This window comes from Nicotiana sylvestris, chromosome 2 (assembly GCF_000393655.2).
Source record: "Nicotiana sylvestris chromosome 2, ASM39365v2, whole genome shotgun sequence".
NCBI classification, from domain to species: Eukaryota; Viridiplantae; Streptophyta; class Magnoliopsida; order Solanales; family Solanaceae; genus Nicotiana; species Nicotiana sylvestris.
In genome coordinates, this window is record NC_091058.1 from 174,023,419 (window position 1) to 174,036,785 (window position 13,367).

Genomic DNA, 13,367 nt, shown 5'->3' on the forward strand with positions numbered 1-13,367 from the left:
TGAAAAGGATACGAATTATTCCATTCAAACCCACCCCCTAAATTTAAGGGAAAAGAAATATTTCCATAACCGAAATTGGGCAGCTATTAGATAGCTATCCATATTTAGACACATATTTTTTTATCAATTCTAGACAGCTGGTATAATTCTAGAACCTTCCCCTTTAGTCTGGGCCCATTGTCCTGGCCAAACGGCCCAAGACAGGCCCAAGTTATTGTCAAATCATGTCCAAATGGCCTTAGAAAGGCCCAAGTCCAATACCAAACTCGGGCCTAGACTGAACAAACCTTCATTTGGCCAAATCAAAATCAAACCCTCAAGAATCCATATTTTACTTCCTAATTAATTCCTCCTTTTAATGTTTTGTTTCTACCTCTTTTACCCCTAAACTTCTAACCGATGCCAAAAAGGGTAATTATCCCGCTTCAATGCCCTCTTTTAAATCACAGAACTAGTAATTGTTAACAAACAACTAATCAAATTGATCAATGCAATTTAATCACAATCGACAAATAATTGAACTAGATAATTGACCAAACTCCAAATAGAACCTAAAATAGGGTGATTATCTAAACGAAAAGAAAAGCTAAAAACATTTTCCATTACTCCATGCATGCTATAAAACACACTAATTCTAGAAAAAATAGAAAAGGGGGTAGAAAATCACCTAATGGATTCAAAACAACCTGGTCAGAACATAAAACTCCGGCGACCCTCAAAGCCTCATGAATTCAGCCGATAAGGCGGACTGATCAAAACTCGCGGCTTCGAAATGAACAACAACCAACGTCAATTGATTGTTCTTGTCTAGAACACTCCATTGACGTAGGTTCTAGGTCACAACAAATGGCCATGATCCAAGAAATCAGAAAAGGTGAAAAGAAACAAATTAGTTTTTTTTTCTCTGGATTTTAGATCCGAAATTAAAAGGATTTGGTGGGGATTTAGGGGAAACTAGTGATAGATTTGAAAAGAGGGGGGAATGATGATTGTATGATGACAGTTTGGACCGATTTGGAGCGTCGCCGTCGGCCGGTGGGGTGTGGGAATTTAGGGGCGGCTAGGGTTGAGGGGTGGAGAAAACGATGGAAATGAGCGGTAGTCTCTAGGGTTAGAACGAAATTCAAACATATTTAAGGGGGAAGCTGGTTAGTTCCCAGCCATTGGATCGTCCAAGATCAACGGTTGGGATTAAACGCCTCAAAACGACGTCGTTTTGGGTGAAGGGGGAGCTGGCCGGGTCTGGGGAGCTGGGCTGGGTCGGATCTGAGGCAAAAATGGCAGTTGAATTTGGGCTAGATAACAAATAGACCCAATATATCAAGACCAATTTTTTTCAATTTTTCTTTTCTTTGTTCTTTTCTTTTTTTCTTTAATTAATTAAAAACCTAATTTGATTCCTAAATTAATCTAATCTGCAAAATTAAGCTAATTATCTAATTATAATATTTACAAAATTAGTTAATCCTAAATTTAAGAAGAAAAAATTACTAATCTAAAATTAAAAGCTAAAATGTAAAAATGAGCAATATTTTTTGTGATTTTATTTTAACACTGTAATTAATTAACTAATTAGTCTTAAAATATGAAATAAAATCTAAATGTAATGCATGGTAATTTTTGACATTTTTCGTGATTTTAACAAAATTAAACGTGCACAAAAATGCAAACAATTAACAAAAATTCTACAAATATTCTATAAAATTGCAAACATTTGTAAAAAATCTATTTCTTTAATTTGTAGGAGTATTTCACATAGGGAAAAAATCACGTGCTTACAATTTCTCCTCTTTGCTTAGAAACACGAAGAGTTTTCGGGCAAAGATAAAGTGAGCGAATACGAGCGATTTTTGCCTGCTTGGATACTCCGTGGGAAGCATTTTTGAAAGATCTGACTGAACCTTGCTTCTGAGGTTGCCTACATATCCTTGGATATAAAGAAATCAGGTTAGTGTGGTTTTGAAAGTTTTGGTTGCTGGGACTATAAAGAAGCTGTGATTTCACTGTTGCTGCCACTGTTACTGCTTCCTAAACTCCTTATTACACCGAAAAAAATGAAAAGAAGCTAGGGTAAATTATGATCTATGAGTTACATGAATCCTATCTATATCTCTTCAAACTTGATCTTGAAACTTCTGTAGTTCTGTCGTGCACCTTGAACTGTTGACTCGCACTCTTGAGGTGAGCTGCTGTTATTTCTTACTTGAATTGACCCATTCTTTAGGCGGGCGCCTGCTGCTTGACCTGATATTTGAAGTGACTTCCCTTATTTTCTAGGTGGGTGCCTACAAACTTAGACTTGAAATGAATTCCCTTGTTCTCTAGGTGGGTGCTTGCATCTAAGACTTGAACCGAATTCCCTTGTTCTCCAGGTGGGCGCCTGATGCTTGAACTTGAAACGTATTCCCTTATTTTCCAGGTGGGCGCTTGATGCTTGAACTTGAAACGTATTCCCTAGGTGGGCGCCTGATACCAAAACTTGAAATGTATTCCCATATTTTCTAGGTGGGCGCCTGATACCAAAACTTGAAATGTATTCCCTTGTTTTCCAGGTGGGCGCCTGATGCCAAAACTTGAAACATATTCCCTTGTTTTCCAGGTGGGCGCCTGATACCAAAACTTGAAATGTATTCCCTTATTTTCTAGGTGGGCACCTGATGCCGAAACTTGAAATGTATTCCCTTGTTTTCCAGGTGGGCGCTTGATACCAAAACTTGAAATGTATTCCCTTGTTTTCCAGGTGGGCGCCTGATGCCGAAACTTGAACCGTATTCCCTTGTTTTCCAGGTGGGTGCCTTTAACTCAGACTTGAAATGAATTACCTTGTTCTCTAGGTGGGCGCCTGATGCTTGAACTTGAAACATATTCCCTTGTTTTTCAGGTGGGCGCCTGATGCCAAAACTTGAAATGTATTCCCTTGTTTTCCAGGTGGGCGCCTGATATCAAAACTTGAAATGTATTACCTTGTTTCCCAGGTGCGCGCCTGATACCAAATCTTGAAATGTATCCCCTTGTTTTCAAAGTGGGCGCCTGATGCCAAATCTTGAAATGTATTCTCTTGTTATCCAGGTGGGCGCCTGCCATTACAACATAATAGACAAAATAAAAGAAACTTTTCTGCCCCAGTTTGGTACTGGGAACATCTGTGGGTGTTAATCGAATCATGTTATCCAAAAGAGCTCTAAGAATTTAAAAGCTAAATCTCATTATCCAGGAGGGCCCTGAAATTTTTTAAAATTAAATCTCATCTTAAGAGCAAAAACTTCAAAGCTAAATTCTATTTCCTAGAGAAAAAGCTTCGCTAAATCTTGTTATCTATGAAGGTCTTAAAAATTTAACTAAATCCTATTATCCAGGAGGGTCTTGAGAACTTTTAAAATTAAATCCCATTATCTAGGAGGGCCCTAAAAATTTTAAATTAAATCTCATTATCCAGGAGGGTCCTGAAAATTTACGGCCAAACCTGTCTGGCACATGCTTTCCTCACAGAGAGTTCCTCCGGAACAAACGAAATTTTCTGCCCCGGTTTCAATCAAAGAAAATCTTATTAGTTTGAAAATGCGGTGGTTAGTTTGTGGTATTCTTGCTGAATGTGGCCTTTCCACTACCATGCTTTGTTCCGATTAGTTGCCTTGTACCGGCAAAGAATTGTTTGATCTTCTGATTGAACCTCAACCACAAAACCCTGAATGACCCGAGTGCCCCACACTCATCCTGCTATTTTACATTTTTGTCCTTCCAATTTGAACCTCTGTATTTCCCCAAAGTTCACGAAACCACTTGACCACTTGAACTTCCACTAACACCTTATTTTTCATTTTGCATCATGCTATTTCTGGTATGCTTTGGCGCATGTCGCTTTGTGCAATTTGAAAGTTGGTAATGAGCTTTGAAATCCTTTATTTCTTGCTTACAAAGATAATATTGGAAAAGACTTAGAGAAGTATACCCAAAAGAAAATGAAATGAAGTGACTTCGAGAGTTAGGAATAAAGAAGAAAATTTGAAACCGGATGACTGTTTGAGGAAGAAAGGGAAGAGAGACTTATCTGAGCGAAGCAGCTGACACCAATGATCATGACATACATTTCAGATTAATCATCCCAAATCGTTCCCCTAATCATATTTCATTTTGTGCCGCGTCTTTATACTTCGAAACCGGGATTTTTCCATAATCCAATCTCTGCAAAGTCACGAGCCTCATTTGGCTTGTAGTGCCCTGGCGGGTTTTCACCAACAAACCTCTCTCATTTGTTCATCCCTCAACTCATGGTCGCCTTACGATGCCTGTGAGGGTTTTCACCAATAAGACTCTCATTTTAGTTTTCTCTCACCTTTCTATCGCCTTACAGTGCCCGAGAGGGTTTTCACCAATAAGACTCTCTTATTTAATCATTTTTCCTTGTGTAGAACGGAGTGTTGCCCCTGATATGAATCATACCTCTATCTCGCTTGACTTGGCATTCCTTAAAGATTGATCGAAAGTTCTTTCTTTGGAACATAATGTAGACTTTTGGATAGGGTTAGAAAGAAAGGATATCATAAAGGCTCAAAAACAGCTTAAAAGGGCTCAGAATTACAACTTTTGGAATCAGATCTCTTAAAAAAAAATACAACTTCTGCCCCAGTTTCTTTGACCGGGGAATTTTGAATTTTATTTTGATGGGACCGAACCGTGAGGCTTCCTACATATCCTTAAAAGGAATTAGGTCAAACGCAGTTCATGGCATAGGAATTGCTTTATTTTTGTTACCCTTTTTTTCTTCTTTTTTTTTTCTTCTCTTTTTCTTCTCTTTTCTTTCTTTTGCTTTAATTTTTTTTTCATTTTTCTATTTCTCTTTTCTCTTTTTTATTTATTTATATCTTCTGTATCTATATTTCTAAACTCTGCTTCTGATCCCAAAAGAGGGGTATGAAAGAAAATAAATAAGGCTCAAAAGGGGTAACAAAGGATAAAGTGTTTAGATAGCAGAATAAAATGTTTTCGTCATTTCAATCTTCAAAACGTGCCAAGTACAAACGACACAATTAGACAAACCAAAGAAATCATACATAATATCTTTTGACTGTGTCAGAATTGATAGTCATATCTACACATTTGCCTTCTATATCTGTTAAATACAAAGCACCATTGGACAGCACTCTTGTTACAATGAACGACCCCTACCAATTTGGGGCGAACTTGCCTTTAGCTTCAGCTTGGTCTGGAAGGATGTGTTTCAACACTTGTTGACCCACTTCAAATTTTTGGGGCCGTACCTTCTTGTTGTATGCTCTTGCCATCCTATTTTGGTACAATTTAACATGACATACTGACGCCAATCTTTTCTCATCGATCAGACTTAACTGCTCCAAACAGATTTTGACCCACTTATCATCATCAATTTCTGCTTCAGCACCAATTCGAAGGGATGGAATTTCAACTTCCGGGTATAACTACTTCAGTACCATATACCAACAAATAAGGAGTTGCACATACTGAAGTGCGAACAGTAGTACGGTAACCCAGCAAAGCAAAAGGCAACTTTTCATGCCATTTCCTAGAACCTTGCACCATCTTTCGAAGTATCTTCTTTATGTTCTTGTTAGCCGCCTCAACAGCTCCATTTGCCTTGGGGCAATACAGAGCGGAATTTCGATGCATAATCTTGAACTGTTGGCATACTTCTTTCATCAAAAGGCTATTAAGATTAGCACCATTGTCCGTGATGATTACCTTGGGAATTCCAAACCGGCAAATGATGTTTGAATGAACAAAATAGACCACTGCCTTCTTGGTCATAGATTTGAAACTCATAGCTTCAACCCACTTAGTAAAATAGTCGATGGCAACCAGAATAAACTTGTGCCCATTTGATGTTGCTGGCTCAATCGGTCCAATGACATCCATGCCCCAAGCAACAAAAGGCCAAGGTGCGGACATTGTATGCAACTCAGACGACGGAGAATGAATCAAATCACCGTGTACCTGGCATTGATGACACTTGCACACAAAGTTGATGCAATATCGTTCCATGGTGAGCCAATAATACCCTACTTGAAGAATTTTCTTTGCCAAAACATACCCACTCATATGCATTCCACAAACTCTGGAATGCACTTCGGTCATGATAGTCGTGGCTTGTTTAGCATCTATGCACCTCAGCAGTTCAAGATCTGGAGTTCTTTTGTACAAAATTCTCCCGCTCAAAAAAATTCCACTAGCCAAACGTCGAATTGCTCTCTTTTGATCACCTGTGGCCACTATCGGATACACCCCTATCTTGATGTATTACCGGATATCATGGAACCACAGTTCACCATCAAGTTCCTCCTCAACCACATTACAGTAGGCATGCTGATCACGAACTTAAATATGCAAAGGGTCAACATAAGCCTTATCCGGATGGTGTAACATTAATGCCAAGGTGGCCAAGGCATCACCAACCTCATTATGGATCCTAGGAATATGCATGAACTCTACTGACTTGAACCGTTGACAAAGATCATGCAAACATTGTCGATACGATATGGGCTTTAAATCCTGAGTCTCTCATTCTCCCTGAATCTGGTGCACCGACAAATTTGAATCTCCCAAGACCAAGACTTCCTAGACTCCCATATCTATAGCTAACCTTAAACCCAGAATGCATGCCTCGTATTCAGCCATGTTGTTAGTACAATAGAAATGAAGCTGGGCCGTAACATGGTAGTGATGCCCTGTTTCAGAAATGTGCACAGCCCCTATTCCGACACCTTTCATGTAAGCGGCTCCATCAAAGAAAATTTTCCAACCTGACTTTTCATCCTGCTCCACCTCGTCAATATGTATCACCTCTTCATCAGGAAAATAAGTCCTCAATGGCTCAGACTCTTTATTCACCGGGTTCTCGGCCAAATGGTTGGCCAATGCTTGGGCTTTTATCGCAGTTCGGGTCACATAGACGATGTCAAACTTTGTGAGCAAAATCTGCCACTTTGCAAGTCTTCCTATGGGCATAGGCTTCTGAAATATATTCTTTAGAGGATCCAGGCGAGAAATGAGGTAAGTAATGTAGGACGACAGATAATGCTTCAACTTTTGTGCCACCCAAGTCATGACGCAACATGTCCTTTCAAGGGGAGTATACTTAACCTCATAGGATGTGAACTTCTTGCTGAGATAATAGATGGCTTGCTCCTTCCTGCCAGTGATGTCATGTTGACCCAACACACAACCGAATGAATTATCAAGTACTGTCAAATAGAGAATTAAAGGTCTCCCGGGTTTCGGCAGGACCAACACAAGTGGGTTTGACAAGTACCCCTTGATCTTATCAAATGCCTCATGGCACTCATCAGTCCATTTGACCACAACATCCCTTTTTAGCAACTTTAAGATGGGCTCACAGATTGTCGTGAGTTGAGCGATAAACCTGCTGATGTAGTTTAAATGCTCGAGCAAACTCATCACCTCAGTTTTATTCCTTGGTAGTGGTAATTCTTGGATAGCTTTGATCTTTGACGGATCCAACTCAATGCCTCACCGACTGACTATGAACCCCAACAGTTTCCCAGACAGAACACCAAATGCACATTTTGTAGGATTGAGCTTAAGATTGTACCTATTGAGCCTCTAGAAAAATTTCCTCAAGTCTCCGACATGGTCGGACTGATGCTTTGAGTTTATGATCATATCATCTACATAAACCTCAATCTCCTTGTGTATCATGTCATGAAATACGGTAGTCATTGCCCTCATGTAAGTTTCCCCAACATTTTTCAAACCAAATGGCATTACCTGGTAGAAATATATTCCCCATGGTGTGATGAATGTTGTCTTTTCTGCATCTTCTTCATCCATCAAGATCTGGTGGTACCCCGCATAGCAATCCACAAAAGGCCCGATCTCATGCTTAGCACAGTTATTAATCAAAATGTGTTTGGCAATGAAAAATTATCCTTTGGACTTACTTTGTTGAGATCGCAGTAATCAACGCACACCCTGGTCTTACCATCCTTCTTTGGCACTGGCACAACATTCGCTAACCAAGTAGGGTATCACGTGACTTGAATGACCTTTGCATCTAACTGTTTTGTGATTTCTTCCTTGATCTTCGCACTCATGTCAGTCTTGAACTTGCTTAACTTCTGCTTGACGGGAGGGAATGCCGGATCAGTTGGCAATTTGTGAACAACTACCAAGTCAGTACTCAAACCTGGCATGTCGTCATATGACCATACAAAAATATCTTTATATTCAAACAGCGCTTTGATTATTTCTTCCTTGATTTGCGGTTCCAAGTGTACACTTATCTTAGTTTCCCTGATATTATCTGGATCCCCTAAATTGATTGGTTCAGTTTCATTCAAGTTAGGCTTGGATTTCTCTTTGAAATGATTTATCCCCAGTTTGGCCATACATTTTCCCAAAATAAATTTGAAATTTATTTTCAAAACCCATGTTTGGCCATAAATTTTGCCCACATTTTGGCCAAAATCCAAATCCCATATTTCAAATCCCAAAATCAGCTAATAAGCTGATTTTGGGCCAAAATATGATCGTTATATTTTTTTAAATTCTCAATATTACCCCAAACTTTTGTATTTTATAAAAGATCCCACATTTATTAAGCCCAACTAAACCATATCTGCTCACTATTGGGTATTTTTTATAGTTTTTAGAACTTGTGGATATAAGTTAATGTTTCATGTTTTTTCAAATAAAAAGTGAAATATGTTCTGAAAAAACATGTCAAACACATTTTCATCTTCAAACCAAACTTCACCCAAATCAGATTTTTCAAAATAAATTTGGGATCTATGGTCAAATGCTAGCTTAGTTCTCTACTAATTTCCTCAAATGCCTCTTTTTCATCATATTCTGTTTCATCATCACACTCTATTTCTTGGATTATTATTTCAGAGTTAGATTGGCTTTTAAGACTTGGCTGAAGATTCCTCATGCATGTCATGTCATTGAAACCAGCATAAAAAGAACTATACAAAGAAAGATAAAAATGACACTATCAAGAGTAATGGAAAAAGGGAAATTGTATTTCATTGAAAATAAAGGATATGAGGGTTTGTACATCAAAACAAGCGAAAATAAAAATTTGTATTACAATCCTGGAATAATCCAGATAACATAAAGGAAAACAAAGAAAACTACCAAGACTCCTTCCAAGTAAGGAGATGAGTAGCATTCCAATTGTTAAGCTTTATTTTCGGCCCATAAACTGCACATCCGCTTTGCTGGAACCTTCCCCAATCTCTACCATGTTCCCCTCATCAAATAGACTTTGGAACCTTTCAATCAACTCCTCATCAAAGTCGACCACAGGCTTTGGAACTGCTGACACCGGACTCACGACCCCTGACTTGACGAAAGACCTAGAGAGGCGTGGGATAGGCTTAGGGAGCGACCATGCCTTCTTTTTCAAATTTTTATCCTTCTTCACATCATCCCCTATGGGCTTGAACCCTAGACCAAATGTACCTAGATTTTCACGTAGAGACACAAGCTGCATGATACCTTGCAAAGATGCGCCCAGACCCTTGCCCGGCACAAAACCATTCTTCAACATTTCATTTGCTACCATGACAGTTGCAGAAGCTAGCTTTGGAGCTGGAATATATTCCCCTTCCAGAATTTTCTCAACTGATACTGTTTCGGAAACTTGGTACACCCAAGGCCCTTTATCATCTTTAACCTTAATAAACAGGATAGATGTATCATTGTAAGCACATAAGTTCTCATCACCATGCACAACGATTTCATGTTTGTCCCACTCGAACTTTACCATTTGGTGCAAAGAAGGCAGGACTACTTTGGTAATATGTATCCAGGGCCTACCGAGCAGCAAATTGTAGGAGACGGCCACATCCAGTACCTGGAACTCCATGATAAATTCAACTGGTCCTATTGTCAGTTCGAGCATGATATTGCCATCAGAATCTTTTCCCCTCCGTCAAAACCTCGGACACATATATTGTTCTTGTGGATCCTCTCAACATCAATTTTTAGCTTGTACAGAGTGGAGAGAGGGCAAATATTTGCACTGGAACCATTGTCAACTAACACCCTTGTGACCACAAAATCTTCGCATTTCACTGTGAGATAAAGAGTTCGATTGTGTTCCGTACCCTCCAAAGGCAACTCATCATCCGAGAAGGTGATCCTATTTAACTCAAATATCTTATTAGCAATCTTCTCCAAATGGTTCACTGTGATCTTTTTAGGGATATGAGCTTCATTGAGAATCTTCATGAGGGCTCGGCGGTGCTCGTCCCAATGTATCAACAATGATAGAAGAGAAATCTGAGTGGGGGTCTTTCTCAATTGTTCCACTATGGAGTAATCCTGCACCTTCATTTTTCTTAAAAATTCTTCCGTTTCCTCTTCGATGACTGGTTTCTTCACTAGAATTGGACTATCTTTCAGCGGCTTAGCTTTCCTTAATTCTTCTAGGGCAAAGCATCTCCCCGAACGAGTCAAAACCTGGGTTTCATTAACTTCCTCTTCCACTTCTTTGCCTTTATAAGTTACTATCACTCACTTGTAATTCCATGGAACAACCTTGGTGTTATCTATCGGCAACTGGATCATAGTTTTAATAATAACATGGGCAATGCGAGCCCCTTCCACAACAATTACAGGCTTACTTGCTACCCCTGGCACGACCACTTTCGGCTTTCCTTGCTTTGTTTCAATATCATCTGGGAACCCCTTCGTGACTACTACATGCGGCTTATCATTGGGCATGCTCAGCTTGTTTGTCAGCCCTTCAGCTATCGAAGATTTTGCCTTTGTAACATTTAGAGTTTTGACTGGCTTACTTTCACTGGCATGGATCTTCATAATAGACTTTGAAGGCTTCTTGGTCTCCCCATCCTTATGCACTATCTCAATCACGTGCGTTTCGGCATGGGCTGGCAATGGATTTTGATTGATGTTCGGAGTTTTCGGACTCTAGACCACAATTTGGTTTGTATCGATGAGCTCCTGGATGGCGTTCTTCAAATGCCAACATTTTTCTGTGTCATGCCCCGGAGCATCAGAACAATATGCACATCCGAGGGAATAGTCCAGGTTATTTGGAAGGGGGTTTGGTAATTTTGACTCAATTGGCCTCCGAACATCTAACTGCCTCAACCTCTGAAATAAGCTAGTATAAGACTCTCCAAGCGGGGTGAAGTTTTCTTTCGCTGCAGCCTTTCAATTCTATACTCTGGCCTGGATCGAAAGCTTGGACCATTAGGGTTTCGGTATGTTTGTGGAGGTGGGTAAGGGTTTTGTGGAGCTGGGGCATGCCATTGCGGGTAAGGAGTGGGTTGCATATATGACTGTGCGTGATGGACATAGTATTGGGGTGGCTTGATTGAATACTGATGTTCTGGTGGTGGGAAAGAGTGTTGGGGTGGATTATATGAAGTTTGGGTGTAGGTTTGAGGCTGGGGTCAAGGCTGGGTGTAATGGTAAGGGGCTCCCCTTGGGCCATCCCACGATCCTGAGACGACCATAGCAACATCTTCTTTCTTCTTTTTCCCTGACACACCCCCGGTGCCATTTTGGATCGCTTGTGTAGTTTCTTTGATGGCAGAGTAACTCATGATCTTGCACGACTTGAGTCATTCCTCTACCATTCCTCCCATCTTCACCACTTCATTGAAAGACTTACCTATGACCGAGATCATATGACCAAAGTAAGTAGGCTCCAAGGCTTGAAGAAAATACTCCACCATTTCATCCTCCTCCATGGGAGGGTTGACTCATGCTGCCTGTTATCTCCAACAGAAACCATACTCCATGAAACTCTCACTGGGCTTTTTCTCTATCTTAGTCAAAGACAAACAGTCTGGGACAATCTCTACATTGTACTGGAAATGCCGAGCGAAAGCCTGGGCCAGATCATCCCAAGTGTACCACCTATTGTTGTCCTGGTGCGTGTACCATTCCAATGCTGTACCACTCAGACTTTGGCTAAAATATGCCATCAACAGTTCATCTTTCCCACAGGCTCCCCTCATTTTGCTTCAAAATCCTCTCAAGTGGGCCATGGGGTCTCTATGCCCGTCATACAAGTCAAACTTGGGCATTTTGAATCTGATAGGTAGCTGGACATCAGGAAACAAGCATAGATCTTTATAAGCCACGCTCACTTGGCCCCTAACCCTTGCATATTTCTCTGTGACTGCTCTAAGCTCTTTACCTTCCTAAATATCTCCTCATGCTCTGTGTTTTTAGGTGGTTTATCAGTTTCGACGGGAAGTTCGAAGGGGGGAGTGTAGGAGTAGTGATCTGGGACTTTGAAGGTGGGCTCTGGGGCATAGTACTGGTTATCTTGGGCTTGAAGTACTGGCTCACTAGAAGATCGGTGGAGTGTAGCTGGTGGAGGTGCTACGAAGACAGGGGTAGCTGGTGGAGGGGGGTATGCAGTTGCTTTGGCTGGTGGAGCTTGGATGGTTTGGGAAGTAGTGCTATGATAGTGGTGGTAAGGGGTGAATCTTGGTACATGTTGTAGAGATAAATCAACAGTGGGAGGCTCTTGAGATTGAGCCAGTGGTGGGATGAAAGCAAGGTTGGCACGGTATGATGGTGGAGGATTCCCTTTCATCCATGCCTAGTACATTTCGGTCATTTGGTGCTTCATCTTATGTAACTCACCTTTCAGGCCAGGCTCAGATTCCTCCTCCTCTCTCGGCGGGTCAATAACACTCGTGTCCAATTCTTTGCCAGCCATGATCACCTTGTGTTTAGACCTGGTATTGTATGGGTGGGTTGCTAGAATGCCAAACAAACTAACCACCTTCCTGTGCTCAATGACGCAACACACTTGTTAGTGTTTAAGATTTTAACAGATAGACAACCGCATGTCTGGGATGCAATGCACCTAAATAGTTAAAAGTTTCTACTATGTATTTGAACGGTTACATGTTTCATCCCGGCCATAACCAACTCTTTTCACTTTGCACTTTCTCTTCTCTATTTTTTTATTTTTCACTATTGCCCTTTTCAGTCACTATTGATTTTCCACTCGGTTCGTGTCGCTTCTCGCTTCTTTTGCTCTCGCTTTTTGTTCTCTTGTTTTGCCATTCTTTCTTTCTGCTCAATTTCTTTTCTTTTTATTTTCTCTCTTTTTTTCCTTTTCCTTTTATGTTTATGATCGAATCCTATGGGGATTGCCTACGTATCATGGCACCACATGAATCAGATCATTACGTAGTTCAGGGGATAAGTGCGAAATAAAAGAAAGAAATATTTTTGGGTTTTCAAATTTGTATAAAATAAAACAATGATTTTCCTCTATTACAATGACTCAGCCCTACAGACTTAAACATAAAAAGCTAACAGATTCTAAAAGAAATTGCAATACAGACTCGAAAGTGGACTAACAGACTCCAAAAGAA

At 40.3% G+C, this 13,367-nt stretch overlaps 1 protein-coding gene across 1 annotated transcript; it reads right to left on the reverse strand.

Annotated features, from left to right (window-relative positions):
* Window positions 1-6,588: 6,588 nt before the first annotated feature.
* Window positions 6,589-7,077, reverse strand: LOC138885985 (uncharacterized). Its single transcript, XM_070167003.1, has one exon. It carries the CDS (start codon window positions 7,075-7,077, stop codon window positions 6,589-6,591), a length of 489 nt encoding a protein of 162 aa, XP_070023104.1.
* Between the last annotated feature and the right edge of the window lie 6,290 nt (window positions 7,078-13,367).